At 49.2% G+C, this 15,838-nt stretch overlaps 1 protein-coding gene across 1 annotated transcript; it reads right to left on the bottom strand.

The window, feature by feature from the left end:
* Positions 1-3,502: 3,502 nt before the first annotated feature.
* On the bottom strand, positions 3,503-11,502 carry NKX2-2 (NK2 homeobox 2). The gene is made up of 2 exons (XM_032948330.2): positions 10,191-11,502; positions 3,503-5,178 (listed from the first exon to the last, which is right to left on the bottom strand). The coding sequence occupies exons 1-2, from the start codon at positions 10,444-10,446 to the stop codon at positions 4,490-4,492; spliced, it is 945 nt and encodes a 314-aa protein (XP_032804221.2). The 5' UTR covers positions 10,447-11,502; the 3' UTR covers positions 3,503-4,489.
* Between the last annotated feature and the right edge of the window lie 4,336 nt (positions 11,503-15,838).

Below are 15,838 nucleotides of genomic sequence, written 5' to 3'. Positions count from 1 at the left end.
TCTGTTTACGTGGTGGCGGGTTTAACGACGCATTTATACTTACGCGATCTAACTACCCCCCCCCCCAAAAAAAAAAAAACAACAACCCTATATTATGGTTAATACATTATGTTTGCACGTGGAATTTGCGCGCGCGTGTGTGTGTGCGTGCGTGGTTATATTTTCAGCTGCTTTGAGTAACAGTCGTAGGCGCCTTCAATGTGTCACACAGGCCATGGCAGTGCAACCGCAGCGCAGCTGACGCCAACACCGAGTGAAAGTTGACGAGGGAGTGCACACGAGTTGTTAGCATGCTCCGCTCGTGTGCCCATGATGATGTCAGCCGCTGCTGTGACGATGAAGAATCACGAGTGCACGTCATCGCGGTTGCGCTGCATGTGTTTCTCGGCTGTATCGTGCGTGCAGTTCGGCGTGATGTCCGACGTTTCGCGCCAACTGAAGAGGCTTCAGTTTATGTACGTACTCTGTTTTGGACTTCTTTCGCAAGCCTGCGCAGCCAACCGTGCTGATCGGCGGTGCGTGAAACGAGCGGATGAAGAAGCTCTGAGCGCGTGGAGTTAAATGTTGGACACAATGACCAATAATTACGGGGTATTACATCCAGAAAGGAATCCATCAGTGGTAAGTATTGCACAATCACAAATAAATAAAGGTGTGCGTGTGTGTTGTGGGAGCGGTAGTGTAGCAACCAGAGCGCTGCGCTACGAACTCAGCAACCCGAGTTCGATTTCCGCTCACGGCCAACACCGGTGACGGTTATGTGAACCGGTCCGGGGCCTCCCCTAGGTCGGCTCAGCCTCAAAACGAGTACCTGGTGAACATCACTCGGGAGACAAAGGCGGTCGGGCGTTGCGCTTACCAACCGGCCCCCCTCGTCTGCCGTGCCGACCTTCGCAAGTGTTCGCTGAGAGCACTTGCCCCAACAGTCTGTTGAGGCTATACGGGGGTTACATCATTTGTCTTCGTCTTGGGTCACAGTGACCAGTCAGCTAAAAATAAAATCAGCTGAGAGGTAACGAAGCGAAGAGGCCATGAGCTCTCAGATAGCTTTCATGTATGTTATGTATGTTATGCTGAACTTCTTTCGCGCCGTACGTAGCCAACCGTGCTCATCGGAGGTACGAAGGAGTATGCGATAGACGGCAATAATGGGCTGAATTTGTGCCGATATCTTTTGTTCAATGTTCGTCCGTAGCCAACCGTGCTCATCGGAGGTACGAAGGAGTATGCGATAGACGGCAATAATGGGCTGAATTTGTGCCGATATCTTTTGTTCAATGTTCGCCGATATTGTTGTTATTATTAATAATGATAAAATATTATCTAATGATGGGAGTGGCAGAGTAATGTAGGTATATATTTACGTAGTCACTCCAGAACTCTCTCACGATCACAGCTTTCATTGAAATGTCGATCCTCCTTCTCGAAGTACTGCGAGTACAGTATATGTGAACGCAACAGGCGAGTTACACGCACAAACACACACACACACATGTATATATGTTTGTGTATGTTCTGCTTATACGAATCCGAACTGATTTACACACCGTGAAAAATACGTGTTTATCACGGTATACACGTCATAGGCTCGCTCAAAACTACTTCCACAGTGCTCCTATTCGTCCTATAAGGACGCCGTGAACGTGAGCACGTGCACAAGGGATCGATATCTATGCATCGTGTACCGTGCGCTATTGCAGTGGCCTTACATCGATCACTCGATATTTTCCGCAAAAATCCTGCCGAGACCGGGTCGGGGAAGTGATTATCGGCGTAAGGCACTACCACTACGACTACAACCGCCAGAGTAGAATATTACACCTTTCATACATTACTCCTATTGTATTGCACCCCATTATAAAAATCCTCCTATAATTATGCGAGGGGGACAATTGGTACGGGTATCACATGAGGACAGCACGTGAGGCGACGATGGAGCGCGGATATGGCGTTGACAAAATTATTCAACCGGTAGAGAATTACCAACGGTGTAGGGGGTGGCTGGGTGGGTAGGGGGGAAGCGTTCCGGCTAAAAGGTTCAATCGTCACTTCGCCGCATTTGGTGAGGGATCAGAAACCGCAACGCGTAAAACAAAGAGCCCCCGTCACGACCCAAAACAAGCGGGCACGTCGTAATCCCCGGGGCCTGTGTCGCGAAATTTCAGGCGCATACGCCAACGCACGGTTGGCTACGTACGGCGCGAAGGAAGTTCATCGTACGTGCGTACGGTGCGGCGTCCTTGGTGTTTCAGCCCACGTCTTCGGAGTCCCGTTTACAGCTTCGGTGGCGAAGTCAAATCCATCAACCGCGTGAAGCGCCTGAACTTCACTGCGCGTGTGCGTAGCGTATGTGTGTGTGTGTATGTGTGTGCGCGCGTGTGGAGCTGTAGTGTAGCTGTTCGCACACTGCGCTACGAAACCCGGCTACCCGAGTTCGATTCCCGCTCACGGCCAAAACCGGTGACGATTCATCTGAACCGATCCTCGGCCTCCCCTAGGTCGACTCAGGCCTCGAACGAGTACCTGGTGCGGTGTGTAAACGTCGCCACTGGGGAGACAAAGGCGGCCGGGCGTGGTGCTGGCCACCCACCCCCTCGTGTGCCGTATCGGCCTTCATAGGTGCTCGCTAACAGCACTCGCTCCAACAGTCTGTCAAAGGCGACACGGGGGATCTGCGTCTTTGATGCTTACGCCAGATTAAAGCCGACGGCGTGTTAGGTTAACATCGTCGATGGGTTTCCTCTCGGAGTCTAATCTCCCATCGCGGCGGCGGTGGTGATGATGATGCTGTTGCCGAGTCAATAATAATAACAACAACAACAATAATAAACACGTGTGCTCCTCCACCGTGAGGTTCCGTCACTGACGAAGAACAACACGCGCACTGCCAAAGTTTCGCGAACAACTGTTCAATACGATGTATATAAATAGGGAAGTCATAAATACTTTTTTTTTCTTCAAATCATTATTATTTATCGATATAGATACCAGTTAAAATTTCAACAACAAAAAAATACGGCACTGAATTATCACGTCATAAAATATAAGATTAACCATCATGCGAACTCCTGCGTGACTCTTACAGCAGCAGCAGCGGCGGCGGCTTTTGGCTGCTCGGCCATCGAATAAAGACGGTGTCCACTGCATCGCGTGGCGCTTTCAGATACGCTGCTTCTGCGGCCGTCGGGAACGTTCTTCCCCTTCCGATATTGGGAAGCCACTGAAAGATACGCAACTTTCAAATAATCGAGATTAAAAACTAAATTTCTTTAGCACTGCTTTTTTGTGTTCAGTTCGTTTTCCTTACCCCCCCTCCCTCCCGCACCTCCAAGCACGGTTTGGCTACGTACGGTGCGAAAGAAGTTAAAACGTACGGCGATACATGTTTATGACATCGTGACGAGAACCAGTGTGTGGGGGCAATTATCGGCGTGGCGCGAGAGAGGTGCCCTACGCGTGGATCTGAGACACCGCGGGTGAATTCATGAAGCGCATTCTCGTCCTCTCTCTCTTTCTGTTTATTGTAAAGTGTTTATTGTAAAGTGTTTATTGTAAAGTGTTTATTGTAAAGTGTTTATTGTAAAGTGTTTATTGTAAAGTGTTTATTGAACCCTTGCTTTGTTTTTTTTCCGTAAAAATAAAGGGAGAAACAATATTCTTCAAGTCGTCGAACAAATGTTAGCTTGTCTCACAAATGTCTTATTGTTGTTAACGTCGTTTGTTGGTTATTGGACTCGTTTCAAAACCGCGAATTCAAAACACGCAACTCGCCAACCTGCACACAACATAAACAAGCTCTTAAAGATATCATAACTTAAGTGTCTTTGTGTGTGTGTATGTATGAAAAAAGAACGCGAAACGTTACTATTTTTGCATCTTGTACAATGTCAATTACGAATTCAATCGGACGGTTACACAGACGACACACAGGAGAGAGAGCTAACACGTTTTGCACGACCTATAGGGACTGCGATATCTGATTTTTTTTTACGAGTGCGTAATTTCCTATCTCACAGTTTTATAATTGCCGTTTTTTAAATATATATCCTGGTGTGATCGTTTGTTTGTTGGTTGGTTGGCATATCGAAAGAGTTCTTTACAAATCTGTAAACATCGTACACACTCACAAATCTACAGAGACAGAGACACGTGTCAATGTTGCAGTCTCTCGCAAAGGGGTTTTGCCGGCCCATTCCTTGCAAAGCAGTGTCCACGGTTTTTCTTTACAGTTACATTTTTTGCGTAATCGCTATCATTATTATAATTATAATAATCATCATTATATATAGATATATAGATACATTTCTCACTGTCCTCCTCCCAAACCTCATCATCCATCACCACCACCACCTCCTTCCTCTTCGTCGAATCACAGTTTTCCTCACCGCCATCAGGGGTGGCAGGCGGCGAAGTGTTCAGCAGCATCGACATCATCATCATCAGCAGCAGCAGCAGCATCACCACCAACACCATCATCAGCACGCACGCTTCACCACGCCCACTGCTGGGTCTGTATGAGCGTAGGGAACGCGGCCGCGTAGGCTGGGTACGCGGCCGCCCCGTACTGCGCCGCGCCGAAGCGAGACAGATGGACCGCGGGCTGCGCGGCCGCGCACGCGTACGCGGCCAGACCCGCAGCTGTGCACGGCTTCCCATCGCGCACCAACACGGGCACAGCGACCCGGCGCGGAGACTGCAGAGCGCCGCCGCCAACGCCGCCGCCGCCGCTCGACGATCCGTCCGGGTGCAGCAAAAGGCCACCCACGCCGCCAGCCACGCCGCAACCTTTCTCGGCTCGAGCGCGCTTCATCTTGTAGCGGTGGTTCTGGAACCAGATCTTCACCTGCGTGGGAGTCAAGCGGATGAGACTGGCCAGGTGTTCCCGCTCGGGCGCCGACAGGTAGCGCTGCTGTCGGAAGCGTCGCTCCAGCTCGTAGGTCTGCGCCTTGCTGAACAGCACTCGTCTCTTGCGTTTCTTGCTGCTGCTGCTGCTGCCGCCGCCTCCCAAGTCGCCTATCACTCCGCCTCCTCCTCCTCCTCCGCCGCCACTCATTCCGCCGGCGCTGCTGCTGCAGTTGGAGGCGTCCGTGCTCGCTCCGTCATGCGGGTCCGGGGATGAGTGCGTCTTTACGGACGGGTGCTGATGACTCCGTGCGCTCGCCGCGTTCAGCCCGTGTACTAAATAATGGGCGCGTGCGTGCGTAAACATACGCGCGCGCATAAACACACGTGTGTACACACACACGCGTGTGTGTACGCACGTGCGCGCACACGCACACACACGCAAGGGAGAGATGGACGACAGTCAGCATCGGGTTTTTTGTTGTTGCTGTATCTCAGTTGTGTATTTGGTGTGTCTTAGTTGTGTCTTTGCTGTGTTAAAGTTGTGTATTTGTTGTATCACGGGTGTGTCACAGTTATGTATTTGTTGCGTCTCGGTTGTGTATTTGGTGTGTCTTAGTTGTGTATTTGTGGTGTCACAGTTGTGTATTTGTGGTGTCACAGGTGTGTATTTGTGGTGTCACAGTTGTGTATTTGTGGTGTCACAGTTGTGTATGTGTGGTGTCACAGTTGTGTAGTTGTGGTGTCACAGGTGTGTATTTGTGGTGTCACAGTTGTGTATTTGTGGTGTCACAGTTGTGTATCTGTGGTGTCACAGTTGTGTATTTGTGGTGTCACAGTTGTGTATTTGTGGTGTCACATGTGTGTCACAGTTGTGTACTTGTTGTTGTGTGCCTCTCTCGCGTGTTCGCGTCCTTTGAACAACAACAACAACAATGCACGCGCACTGCTTAGACCTGGCGGGCAAGGCGATGGTGAAACGGAGCGATCGGCGGACCCACGGCAGTCCCGATCCACGTCGCGGGCCGTCTCATCGGAACCGCTTTTGCCGACTGACGCGCGTTTATGCGATTTGCCCGACTTGCATTTACACTATCATTACCGCGTCGAGTTTCAAGGGTTTTTTTGTATTCTTCTTCTTCTATTTAACGAGGCGAGAACTCGAGAGACAAAGAGGATTAGTCTCGTCTTCGAGAGTGACTCTCGGTATTAGTCTCTGCGTGTGTCTGTGTGCGCGTGTGTTTGACGCGCGCGCAGGAAGCAATTCTCAGCGTTAATATAGCAACTCATATTCTTTATACATATATTTTTTTACAAATATTTTGTACGGTAAAGTCCGCGATAAATATGCAATTGGATATTATTCGGCTGATATTTTTGAATAGTAGCATATCGGCAATGTGCGTTTTCATTCGATTTGTAGCAGAGGTTAGCGGCGTTCGTAGCCCCGATCACGGGGTAAAGTGGCTGCGATATTCGCTACGATTTGGTGGGGTAGAGTCAATCACTCGCTGCACGCGAACGGCCAAAGCGCTGAAATCGCCTTGGGTTAAATCGCCGACTTAAACACGTCATGAAGCGGCACGCGTGGCCGTCTAAAATAACCGACAGCCGGTGTGAAAATAAAAACAAAACGCGAAAACGTATCCGCGCATTCGAAACGAATAAACAGGCTCGCAAAATAACATGTTTTCGCTGTTAATAAAGTCATATGAATTTAAGTGGATGTTATCGACAAACTGATCGGGCAATCGGCTAAACTCGCGTGTCAATGATTACTCGCGTTGAAACTTAACCAAAACAACGTTGACACTCTTCGTCACATCGATCGTCGGACCCACATCTCTCTCTCTCTCTCTCATTCTCTCGACACGTGCACGATCATCACACGCGTAAGTGTGGCATACACAGGTGACATGGACACGCTGCTCTACACCACAACCACCCGATTAAACGCAATTGTTGTGCGCACTGCCGCTGCTGCTGCGTTGACAGTGGTTGCCCAAGCACACTTAACAACAACAACTACAAACACTCAACACATTGGTCAATAATAACACTGCCCCCAAAATGAATTATACACGCGTATAACAAGTGACGTCTATGGCAGTGACTCCAATTATTTGCAGCTCCCTGGTATGAAGGAGAGCCGTTGCCCAAAACGTCGCTTATTATCGATTTGATTCCTCTTAGAGCCAAGCGATGTTATTGACCAATGCGTTAAGCTTGTGTTCATCGCGTCCCTTGCACACGGACGCCAACATTAGCACAATCAGTCGTACTGGCAGCTTTAACACAAACAGTCGTACTGGCAACTTTAACACAAACAGACGCACTGGCAACTTTAACACAAACAGTCGTACTGGCAACTTTAACACAAACAGTCGCACTGGCAGCTTTAGCACAAGCAGTCGCTCTAGCAGATTTAACACAAGCAGTCGTACTGGCAGATTTAACACAAGCAGACGCACTGGCAACTTTAACACAAACAGTGGCACTGGCAACTTTAACACAAACAGTGGCACTGGCAACTTTAACACAAACAGTGGCACTTACAGCATTAACACAAACAGTGGCACTGGCAACTTTAACACAGTCACACTGGCAGCTTTAACACAAACAGTGCCACTGACAGCTTTAACACAAACAGTCGCACTGGCAACTTCAACACAAACAGTGGCACTGGCAGCTTTAACACAAACAGTGGCACTGGCAACTTTAACACAAACAGTGGCACTGACAGCTTAACACAAACAGACGCACTGGCAAATTTAACACAAACAGTGGCACTGACAACTTTAACACAAACAGACGCACTGGCAGATTTAACACAAACAGTGGCACTGGCAACTTTAACACAATCAGTGGCACTGGTAACTTTAACACGAACAGACGCACTGGCAACTTTAACACAAACAGACGGACTGGCAACTTTAACACAATCAGTGGCACTGGCAACTTTAACACGAACAGACGCACTTGCAACTTTAACACAAACAGACGCACTGGCAACTTTAGCACAAACAGTCACACTGGCAGCTTTAACACAAACAGTCGTACTGGCAACTTTAACACAAACAGTCGTACTGGCAACTTTAACACAAACAGTCGCACTGACAGCTTTAACACAAACAGTGGCACTGGCAACTTTAACACAAACAGTGGCACTGGCAACTTTAACACAAACAGTCGTACTGGCAACTTTAACACAAACAGTCGCACTGACAGCTTTAATACAAACAGTGGCACTGGCAACTTTAACACAAACAGTGGCACTGGCAACTTTAACACAAACAGTGGCACTGACAGCTTTAACACAAGCAGACACACTGACAGCTTTAACACAAACAGTCGTACTGGCAGCTTTAACACAAACAGTCGTACTGGCAGCTTTAACACAAACAGTGGCACTGGCAACTTTAACACAAAGTCGCACTGACAGCTTTAAAACAAACAGTCGCACTGACAGCTTTAACACAAACAGTGGCACTGACAACTTTAACACAAACAGTCACACTGACAGCTTTAACACAAACAGTCGCACTGACAGCTTTAACACAAACAGTCGTACTGACAACTTTAACACAAACAGTCGTACTGGCAACTTTAACACAAACAGTCGCACTGACAGCTTTAAAACAAACAGTCGTACTGGCAGCTTTAACACAAACAGTCGTACTGGCAACTTTAACACAAACAGTCGCACTGACAGCTTTAACACAAACAGTTGCACTGACAGCTTTAACACAAACAGTCGTACTGGCAGCTTTAACACAAACAGTCGTACTGGCAACTTTAACACAAACAGTCGCACTGACAGCTTTAACACAAACAGTCGCACTGACAGCTTTAACACAAACAGTCGTACTGGCAACTTTAACACAAACAGTCGCACTGACAGCTTTAACACAAACAGTCGCACTGACAGCTTTTACACAAACAGTCGCACTGACAGCTTTAACACAAACAGTCGTACTGGCAGCTTTAACACAAACAGTCGTACTGGCAACTTTAACACAAACAGTCGCACTGACAGCTTTAACACAAACAGTCGCACTGGCAGCTTTAACACAAACAGTCGTACTGGCAACTTTAACACAAACAGTCGCACTGACAGCTTTAACACAAACAGTCGTACTGGCAACTTTAACACAAACAGTCACACTGGCAGCTTTAACACAAACAGTCGTACTGGCAGCTTTAACACAAACAGTCGTACTGGCAACTTTAACACAAACAGTCGCACTGACAGCTTTAACACAAACAGTCGCACTGGCAACTTTAACACAAACAGTCACACTGGCAGCTTTAACACAAACAGTCGTACTGGCAGCTTTAACACAAACAGTCGCACTGACAGCTTTAACACAAACAGTGGCACTGACAGCTTTAACACAAACAGTCGCACTGACAGCTTTAACACAAACAGTCGTACTGGCAGCTTTAACACAAACAGTCGTACTGGCAACTTTAACACAAACAGACGCACTGGCAACTTTAACACAAACACGCACTGGCAACTTTAACACAAACAGTGGCACTGGCAACTTTAACACAAACAGACGCACTGGCAACTTTAACACAAACAGACACACTGACAACTTTAACACAAACAGTCTTACTGGCAACTTTAACACAAACAGACGCACTGGCAGCTTTAACACAAACAGACGCACTGGCAACTTTAACACAAACAGTCGTACTGGCAACTTTAACACAAACCGTCACACTGGCAACTTTAACACAAACAGATGCACTGGCAACTTTAACACAAACAGACGCACTGGCAACTTTAACACAAACAGTCACACTGGCAACTTTAACACAAACAGTCGTACTGGCAACTTTAACACAAACAGACGCACTGGCAACTTTAACACAAAGAGACGCACTGGCAACTTTAACACAAACAGACGCACTGGCAACTTTAACACAGACAGACGCACTGCCAACTTTAACACAAACAGTCGTACTGGCAACTTTAACACAGACAGTCGTACTGGCAGCTTTAACACAAACAGACGCACTATAAACTTTAACACAAACAGTCGCACTGACAACTTTAACACAAACAGACGCACTATAAACTTTAACACAAACAGTCGCACTGGCAACTTTAACACAAACAGACGCACTATAAACTTTACCACAAACAGTCGCACTGGCAACTTTAACACAAACATTCACGCCGGTATATTGGGCACAAGCCGTCGCGCCGGCAGTGGCGACACCAACAACCCAGCAGCAGTGCTCGCGTGATGAAGTCGGCTCGCGTGGTGCGCAGTGGGGTAGCAGCCGTGGTGGTGGTGAGCAGTGGGAGGAGGAGGAGGAGGAGGCGAGAGACTCACGCGAGTACTGAAGTCCCTCGGCGGTGGCTAGCCAGCGGGTGTAGGGGTTCTCTCCCGCATCGAAGTACGGCCTGGCCAGCGCAAGTGCCGGGCCCGGTGCCGGTGGGCAGCGCGGCTCTCCGCGTGGATCGACGATGCACGACTCCGCCTCGCCCTCGGTGGCGCTGTCCTCGGTTGCGCTGTCTTCCTCCTTCGAGTCGGGTAAATCCAAGATGTCCCGTACGGAAAAACTCGTCTTGGTAATTGTCGCCGACATGGTTTGGCGTGTGTATGAACGTGTTGCTTTTGGTTGTTGGTTTGTTCAAGATTTCGTCACCGGCTGGAGACTAAATTGACAACAACGACCACAACAAACACGGATCCAGGAGGCAAAGCTGTCCCAGAGTCGCCCCGGCACAGGAACGGAGAGCTTGGGCGAATGTTTGATAAGCGGCTTGTTTGGGTGCGGTAATGTTTTTGTTGTTGCTATTGTTGTCGTTATATTGTTGCTACAATTATTACTGTCATCACAATAATTAGACAGCGGCGATGATGATGTTAGTTGTAAGAATGACTGTCGTCACGTTTTTGCAGATGTTGATATTGGCGTTGTCGCAATGATGCATTGATTTGCAGTTGCTGTTGCCGTTCTTTATGATGAGTATAAATAAGTGCTATTCTAAATACACGGGGTTTTAAGCAAGTGCCCCTTGACGCCTGTTCGTGGGCAAAGAGCCGCCTATAAAGCTCGAATTATCCCCGGCGCAGACGCGTTTACTAACGCGATGTCGAACGCGAGCAATGTGCTCGTGACATGCAGCAGCGGCAGTGGCAGCAGCGGCAGCAGTGGCATCATTTCGGCTGCGTCTCTCCGCGCGTCCGACCACTCGCCCAACCCGATTCTTTGGCAGCAACAGCAGCGGACAACAGCAGCGGAGAGCAGCGGCCACAACAGCAGTCGCTTGTAGCTGCAGGTTTGCGGCGGGCGTTGGCGGCGGCGGCGGTGGTGGTGGAGAGGGGGGGAGAGGGGGGCGCGGGCGGTCGACGTCCGCCCGGATCGACCACGCCGCGTGTCGTGCGTCGGCTGTGACTGCGAACGGGCCCTGCGCGGATCCCTAGGTAAGAAGAGCAAAGGGGAGGTCGTACAGATGTGGGCGGGTTCTCGCTCGAGTCAAGTGGTGGTGGGGTGGGGGGGGGAGTTGACTCCGGGAAATGGCGTGCGATTGTCGCCGCACCGATGGAGTGCTTCGTGCGCAACCACAACCACATCGCGCTGCTCCGTGACAATGGCGAGAAGCGTGGTCTGCCGGGGGAATCATTTGCATACAAAGATGTTTAACCCCCCCCTCTCCTCTCTCTCTCTCTATCATCCAATACCACCCCCCTACCCAGCCACCACCACCTCCTCCTACGACTTCGACTACTCCCACCATCACCACTTCCACCACCTCCACCGCACCACCCAGCGTTCCCCCCACCGCCAACCTCCCACAACAACAACAACCCACTCAAATGCACCAACCCCTCCAATCCTCCACCGCCTGTAGCCGCCTCCTTCTAAAGACTAAAGCGTTGTCACAAAAGCCCCGCCCCCACTTAGATTTATGAGTTTAGTGTCAACAATTAGACCGCGGCCGTGCCTACGATGGTGCTGCAGCATTGAAGCTGAGATTCGCAACGGTTTGTGGAGGCACGCGCGAGCGTAACGGGTGGTTGTTGTTTTTTGTTGAAATCTCACTTCACGTTGCACCGTGGCATTGCGTATTGTCGCCTCTTTTTGTTGTTGTTGTTAAACATCTGGACGATCGATATAGTTGCAAGTATTTATCCGGAAACTTATCGCAGCGACAAACACAAACGGACACGAAGGGGTCACCAAGCTCTGCGGCTGCGAGTGACGTTCATCAAAGTGGAACGGCGCGATCGCTCCACGCGAGAACGTCGCCTGAGTGTGACATTGACATAACTCACGTGGGGGCTGACCTGGACATGTCACGGCAGATAGGCGGGCTGCCACGCCGCTCTTGTGCGTTTAGGCGTGAGCGTTCGAGGCGATTTTCGTTGCACCGCCAGCGCTGTATGAATGCACTGAGCGTTGAATCGCCACGTTGTATCTCGCAATTGCATAGTATACATACACGCAATATCTCTACGCAACGTTTCACTTTTTACTGGAACGATATGCATTATCTTTATATATATGTGTGTGTGTAGTTCTGCGTGTAATATTTTTGTTAGCGAGTATGTACATGTAAAATTACGTCTATTATGGGTTAAAAAAAAAAAAAACATCTTTATATATATTTTGCGATTTAACATTCGCCTTTTGTAAACAAATTACAAATATTTACGCATTCATTTATTGCATCGGAAACAAGCCGCTGGTAATTATGTTGAATAATCTGCGAGTTTCACAGTGGCAGATGCTGATATCACATATTTCAACGTGTTTTTTTTATTGTTCGCCTCTTGTACATATACAAATACAAAGATCCCTATATAGCCTTAATAGACTGTTGGGTCAAGTGCTGTTAGCGAGTCGCACCTATGAAGCCGGCCACGGCACACCAGAGGGTGGGTGGCCAGCACCACGCCCGACCGCCTTTGTCTCCCCAGTGGCGATGTTTACACACCGCACCAGATACTCATTTGAGGCTGAGTCGACCTAGGGGAGGCCCAGGACCGGTTCAGATAATTGTCACTGGTGTTGGTGGCCGTGAGCGGGAATTGAATTCGGGTCGCTGGGTTCGGAGCGAGGCACGCTAACACTATACTACCGCTTCCTCCTGTATACATGGTGTGTACACATATATACACGGTACACACGCATGGTGTGTACACATATATACACGGTACACACGCATGGTGTGTACACATATATACACGGTACACACGCATGGTGTGTACACATATATACACGGTACACACGCATGGTGTGTACACATATATACACGGTGCACACGCATGGTGTGTACACATATATACACGGTGCACACGCATGGATATAATATCGGTTATATACGGACACAGAGGTTTGTCCAAATGCCGTGAAAGGCACATGTACGCATCATTATCACATTGCAGGATCGCAGATGAGTTTTCATCCATCAGTTGATTGATCATGACTGCTGCTGCTGCTGATGATAATAGTGATGATGGGTAGACTGTTTTTGGTACGTAGTATATATGGAGCTGCGGGTACGTGCATATTAAGCGTGATCTCTTAGCCACAGCTGCTTGTGCATCCTAGTGTTGCATATGAAGACCAAACCTATTTGTCTCGTGATTGTTGTCAATGACCATTTATAAACTGCCATGTACAATCGGACATATGTCAGTGCACCCAGCGTAGTAGAACCATGGCCGGATGATGATGTTGAATGTACATATATACACACTTTCTCTGGAAAGCCGGAAAAGTATTTATTGACGAGCGAAATATAGCAGGCACATTAGCTATAATAATAATACAAAGTATCTCGAGTTTCAAAACACATTTCCAACACTAAGATATTTGGGCAATTCCATTGACGGTTGTTTGGCACAATTCTATATACGGCGATACTATTTGGGGTTCTTTTTTAAATCACCATCGTTATCATCAGCAGCAATGATCAATCCACTGCTGGATGAACGCCTTGACCATGTCACGATCCTGCGATGCAATACCCTACATAGACACAAGCCGATTCCATCGCTCCATCTCCGATGTGAGCGTCCTCTTGGATGCGTTCCAATTCCTTGGCTGGTCACTCCGTTTCTTACAGTCGGCGATCGCCCACCAAATATCCCGTCTAGCCCGAGACCACTCGCTTTCGGAACCGTTTGAACGTTGTTATTTAACTCCTACGCGTACATTCTCGAATCGCTCCATCTCCTCCGTTTGGACGTGCTCTCTCTCTCTCTCCCGATGCGTTACATACCATGTTTGTGAATACTCGAGTTGAGTAGCCCTCACTCGGCGGCGTTTTGACGGTGGCTGTGTTCATATCGCAGCGACACGCCGGGCATGCAGCTCCACCGGTCACACGCACGTTCGTACGTGTGAGCTTCGTTGGTGCGATCGTACGACGATCGAGTTTCTGTCACGGCGGAGTCACGGTCAACACACCCGCAACCCAAAGGTCCGCCGGTTTCAATTTGGGAAATCCGCGTGTGAAAAGAGAGCTTTATAGCTCATCGGATTGCTCCAGTCTTGCTGATTCAATCACCCGGTGCGCCGTCCGCCTCGGTCCACCCAGCAGTATTGCAGGATACAATCCCAGTGAATCGATCAGTCGAGTGTGGTGGTGGGGTAACGTGTGGGTAATGCCACCTCTCACAAAGACGTCTGGCCAGGGTGGCAGAGTAGGCCAACGCACCCCTCGAGAGGAGGCCCTTCCCGACAGCAGTGGCGTTCGCAAGAAATTGCGGGGCTGCGCCTTTACCCTCGCGACAGCCGGTGTGACGCAAGGATGCTCAGGATCACGGAATAACGACGGGCACAGCGCGAGAGATTTGCCCGCGTGCGAAGTGTCCTGCGCCGGGTTAAGAGGCGGCTTGTGTAAGGCCACGCTCACATCCCCCAGGTGCGCGTGTGTCTGTGCGTAGTGTGTGTGTAGTGTGTGTGTACTGTGTATGTGTGTACTGTGTGTGTGTGTACCGTGTGTGTGTGTGTACCGTGTGTATGTGTGTACCGTGTGTATGTGTGTACCGTGTGTCTGTGTGTACCGTGTGTGTGTGTACCGTGTGTCTGTGTGTACCGTGTGTCTGTGTGTACCGTGTGTGTGTGTGTATACTGTGTATGTGTGTACCGTGTGTCTGTGTGTACCGTGTGTGTGTAGTGTGTGTCTGTGTACCGTGTGTCTGTGTGTGTACCGTGTGTGTGTGTAGTGTGTGTAGTGTGTGTCTGTGTGTACCCTGTGTACCGTGTGTACCGTGTGTGTGCTGTGTCTGTGTGTACAGTGTGTCTGTGTGTACCGTGTGTATGTGTGTGTACCGTGTGTCTGTGTGTACCGTGTGTCTGTGTGTGTAGTGTGTGTCTGTGTGTGTAGTGTTTGTCTGTGTGTACCGTGTGTTTGTGTAGTGTGTGTCTGTGTGTACCCTGTGTGTGTGCGCGTGTGTCTGTGTGTACCGTGTGTATGTGTGTGTACTGTGTGTCTGTGTGTGTGTAGTGTGTGTGTACCGTGTGTCTGTGTGTGTACCGTGTGTGTGTGTAGTGTGTGTCTGTGTGTACCGTGTGTGTGTGTGCGCGTGTGTCTGTGTGTACCGTGTGTGTGCGCGTGTCTGTGTGTACCGTGTGTCTGTGTGTGTACCGTGTGTGTGTGTAGTGTATGTCTGTGTGTACCCTGTGTGTGTACCGTGTGTCTGTGTGTACCGTGTGTCTGTGTGTGTGCACGTGTGTCTGTGTGTACCGTGTGTCTGTGTGTACCGTGTGTGTGTGCGCGTATCTGTGTGTACCATGTGTCTGTGTGTACCGTGTGTTTGTGTGTGTACCGTGTGTGTGTATAGCGTGTGTCTGTGTGTACCCTGTGTGTGTACCGTGTGTCTGTGTGTACCGTGTGTCTGTGTGCGCGTGTGTCTGTGTGTACCGTGTATGTGTGTAGTGTGTGTCTGTGTGTACTGTGTGTGTGTAGTGTGTGTCTGTGTGTACCGTGTGTCTGTGTGTACTGTGTGTCTGTGTGTACCGT

The sequence above is a fragment of the Petromyzon marinus genome, chromosome 6 (assembly GCF_048934315.1).
Source record: "Petromyzon marinus isolate PM22_M1 ecotype Great Lakes invasive population chromosome 6, UKy_Petmar_22M1.pri1.0, whole genome shotgun sequence".
Taxonomy (NCBI): domain Eukaryota; kingdom Metazoa; phylum Chordata; class Hyperoartia; order Petromyzontiformes; family Petromyzontidae; genus Petromyzon; species Petromyzon marinus.
Note: the sequence above shows the minus strand (reverse complement) of the source record. Positions and strands in the feature narration are given on the sequence as shown.

Coding starts and splice junctions, on each gene's coding strand:
- NKX2-2 (XM_032948330.2), bottom strand. CDS start 10,446: ATGTCGGCGACAATTACCAAGACGAGTTTTTCCGTACGGGACATCTTG. Junction 5,179..10,190: donor CGAGGGACTTCAGTACTCGC/GTGAGTCTCTCG, acceptor CCCATTATTTAG/TACACGGGCTGAACGCGGCG.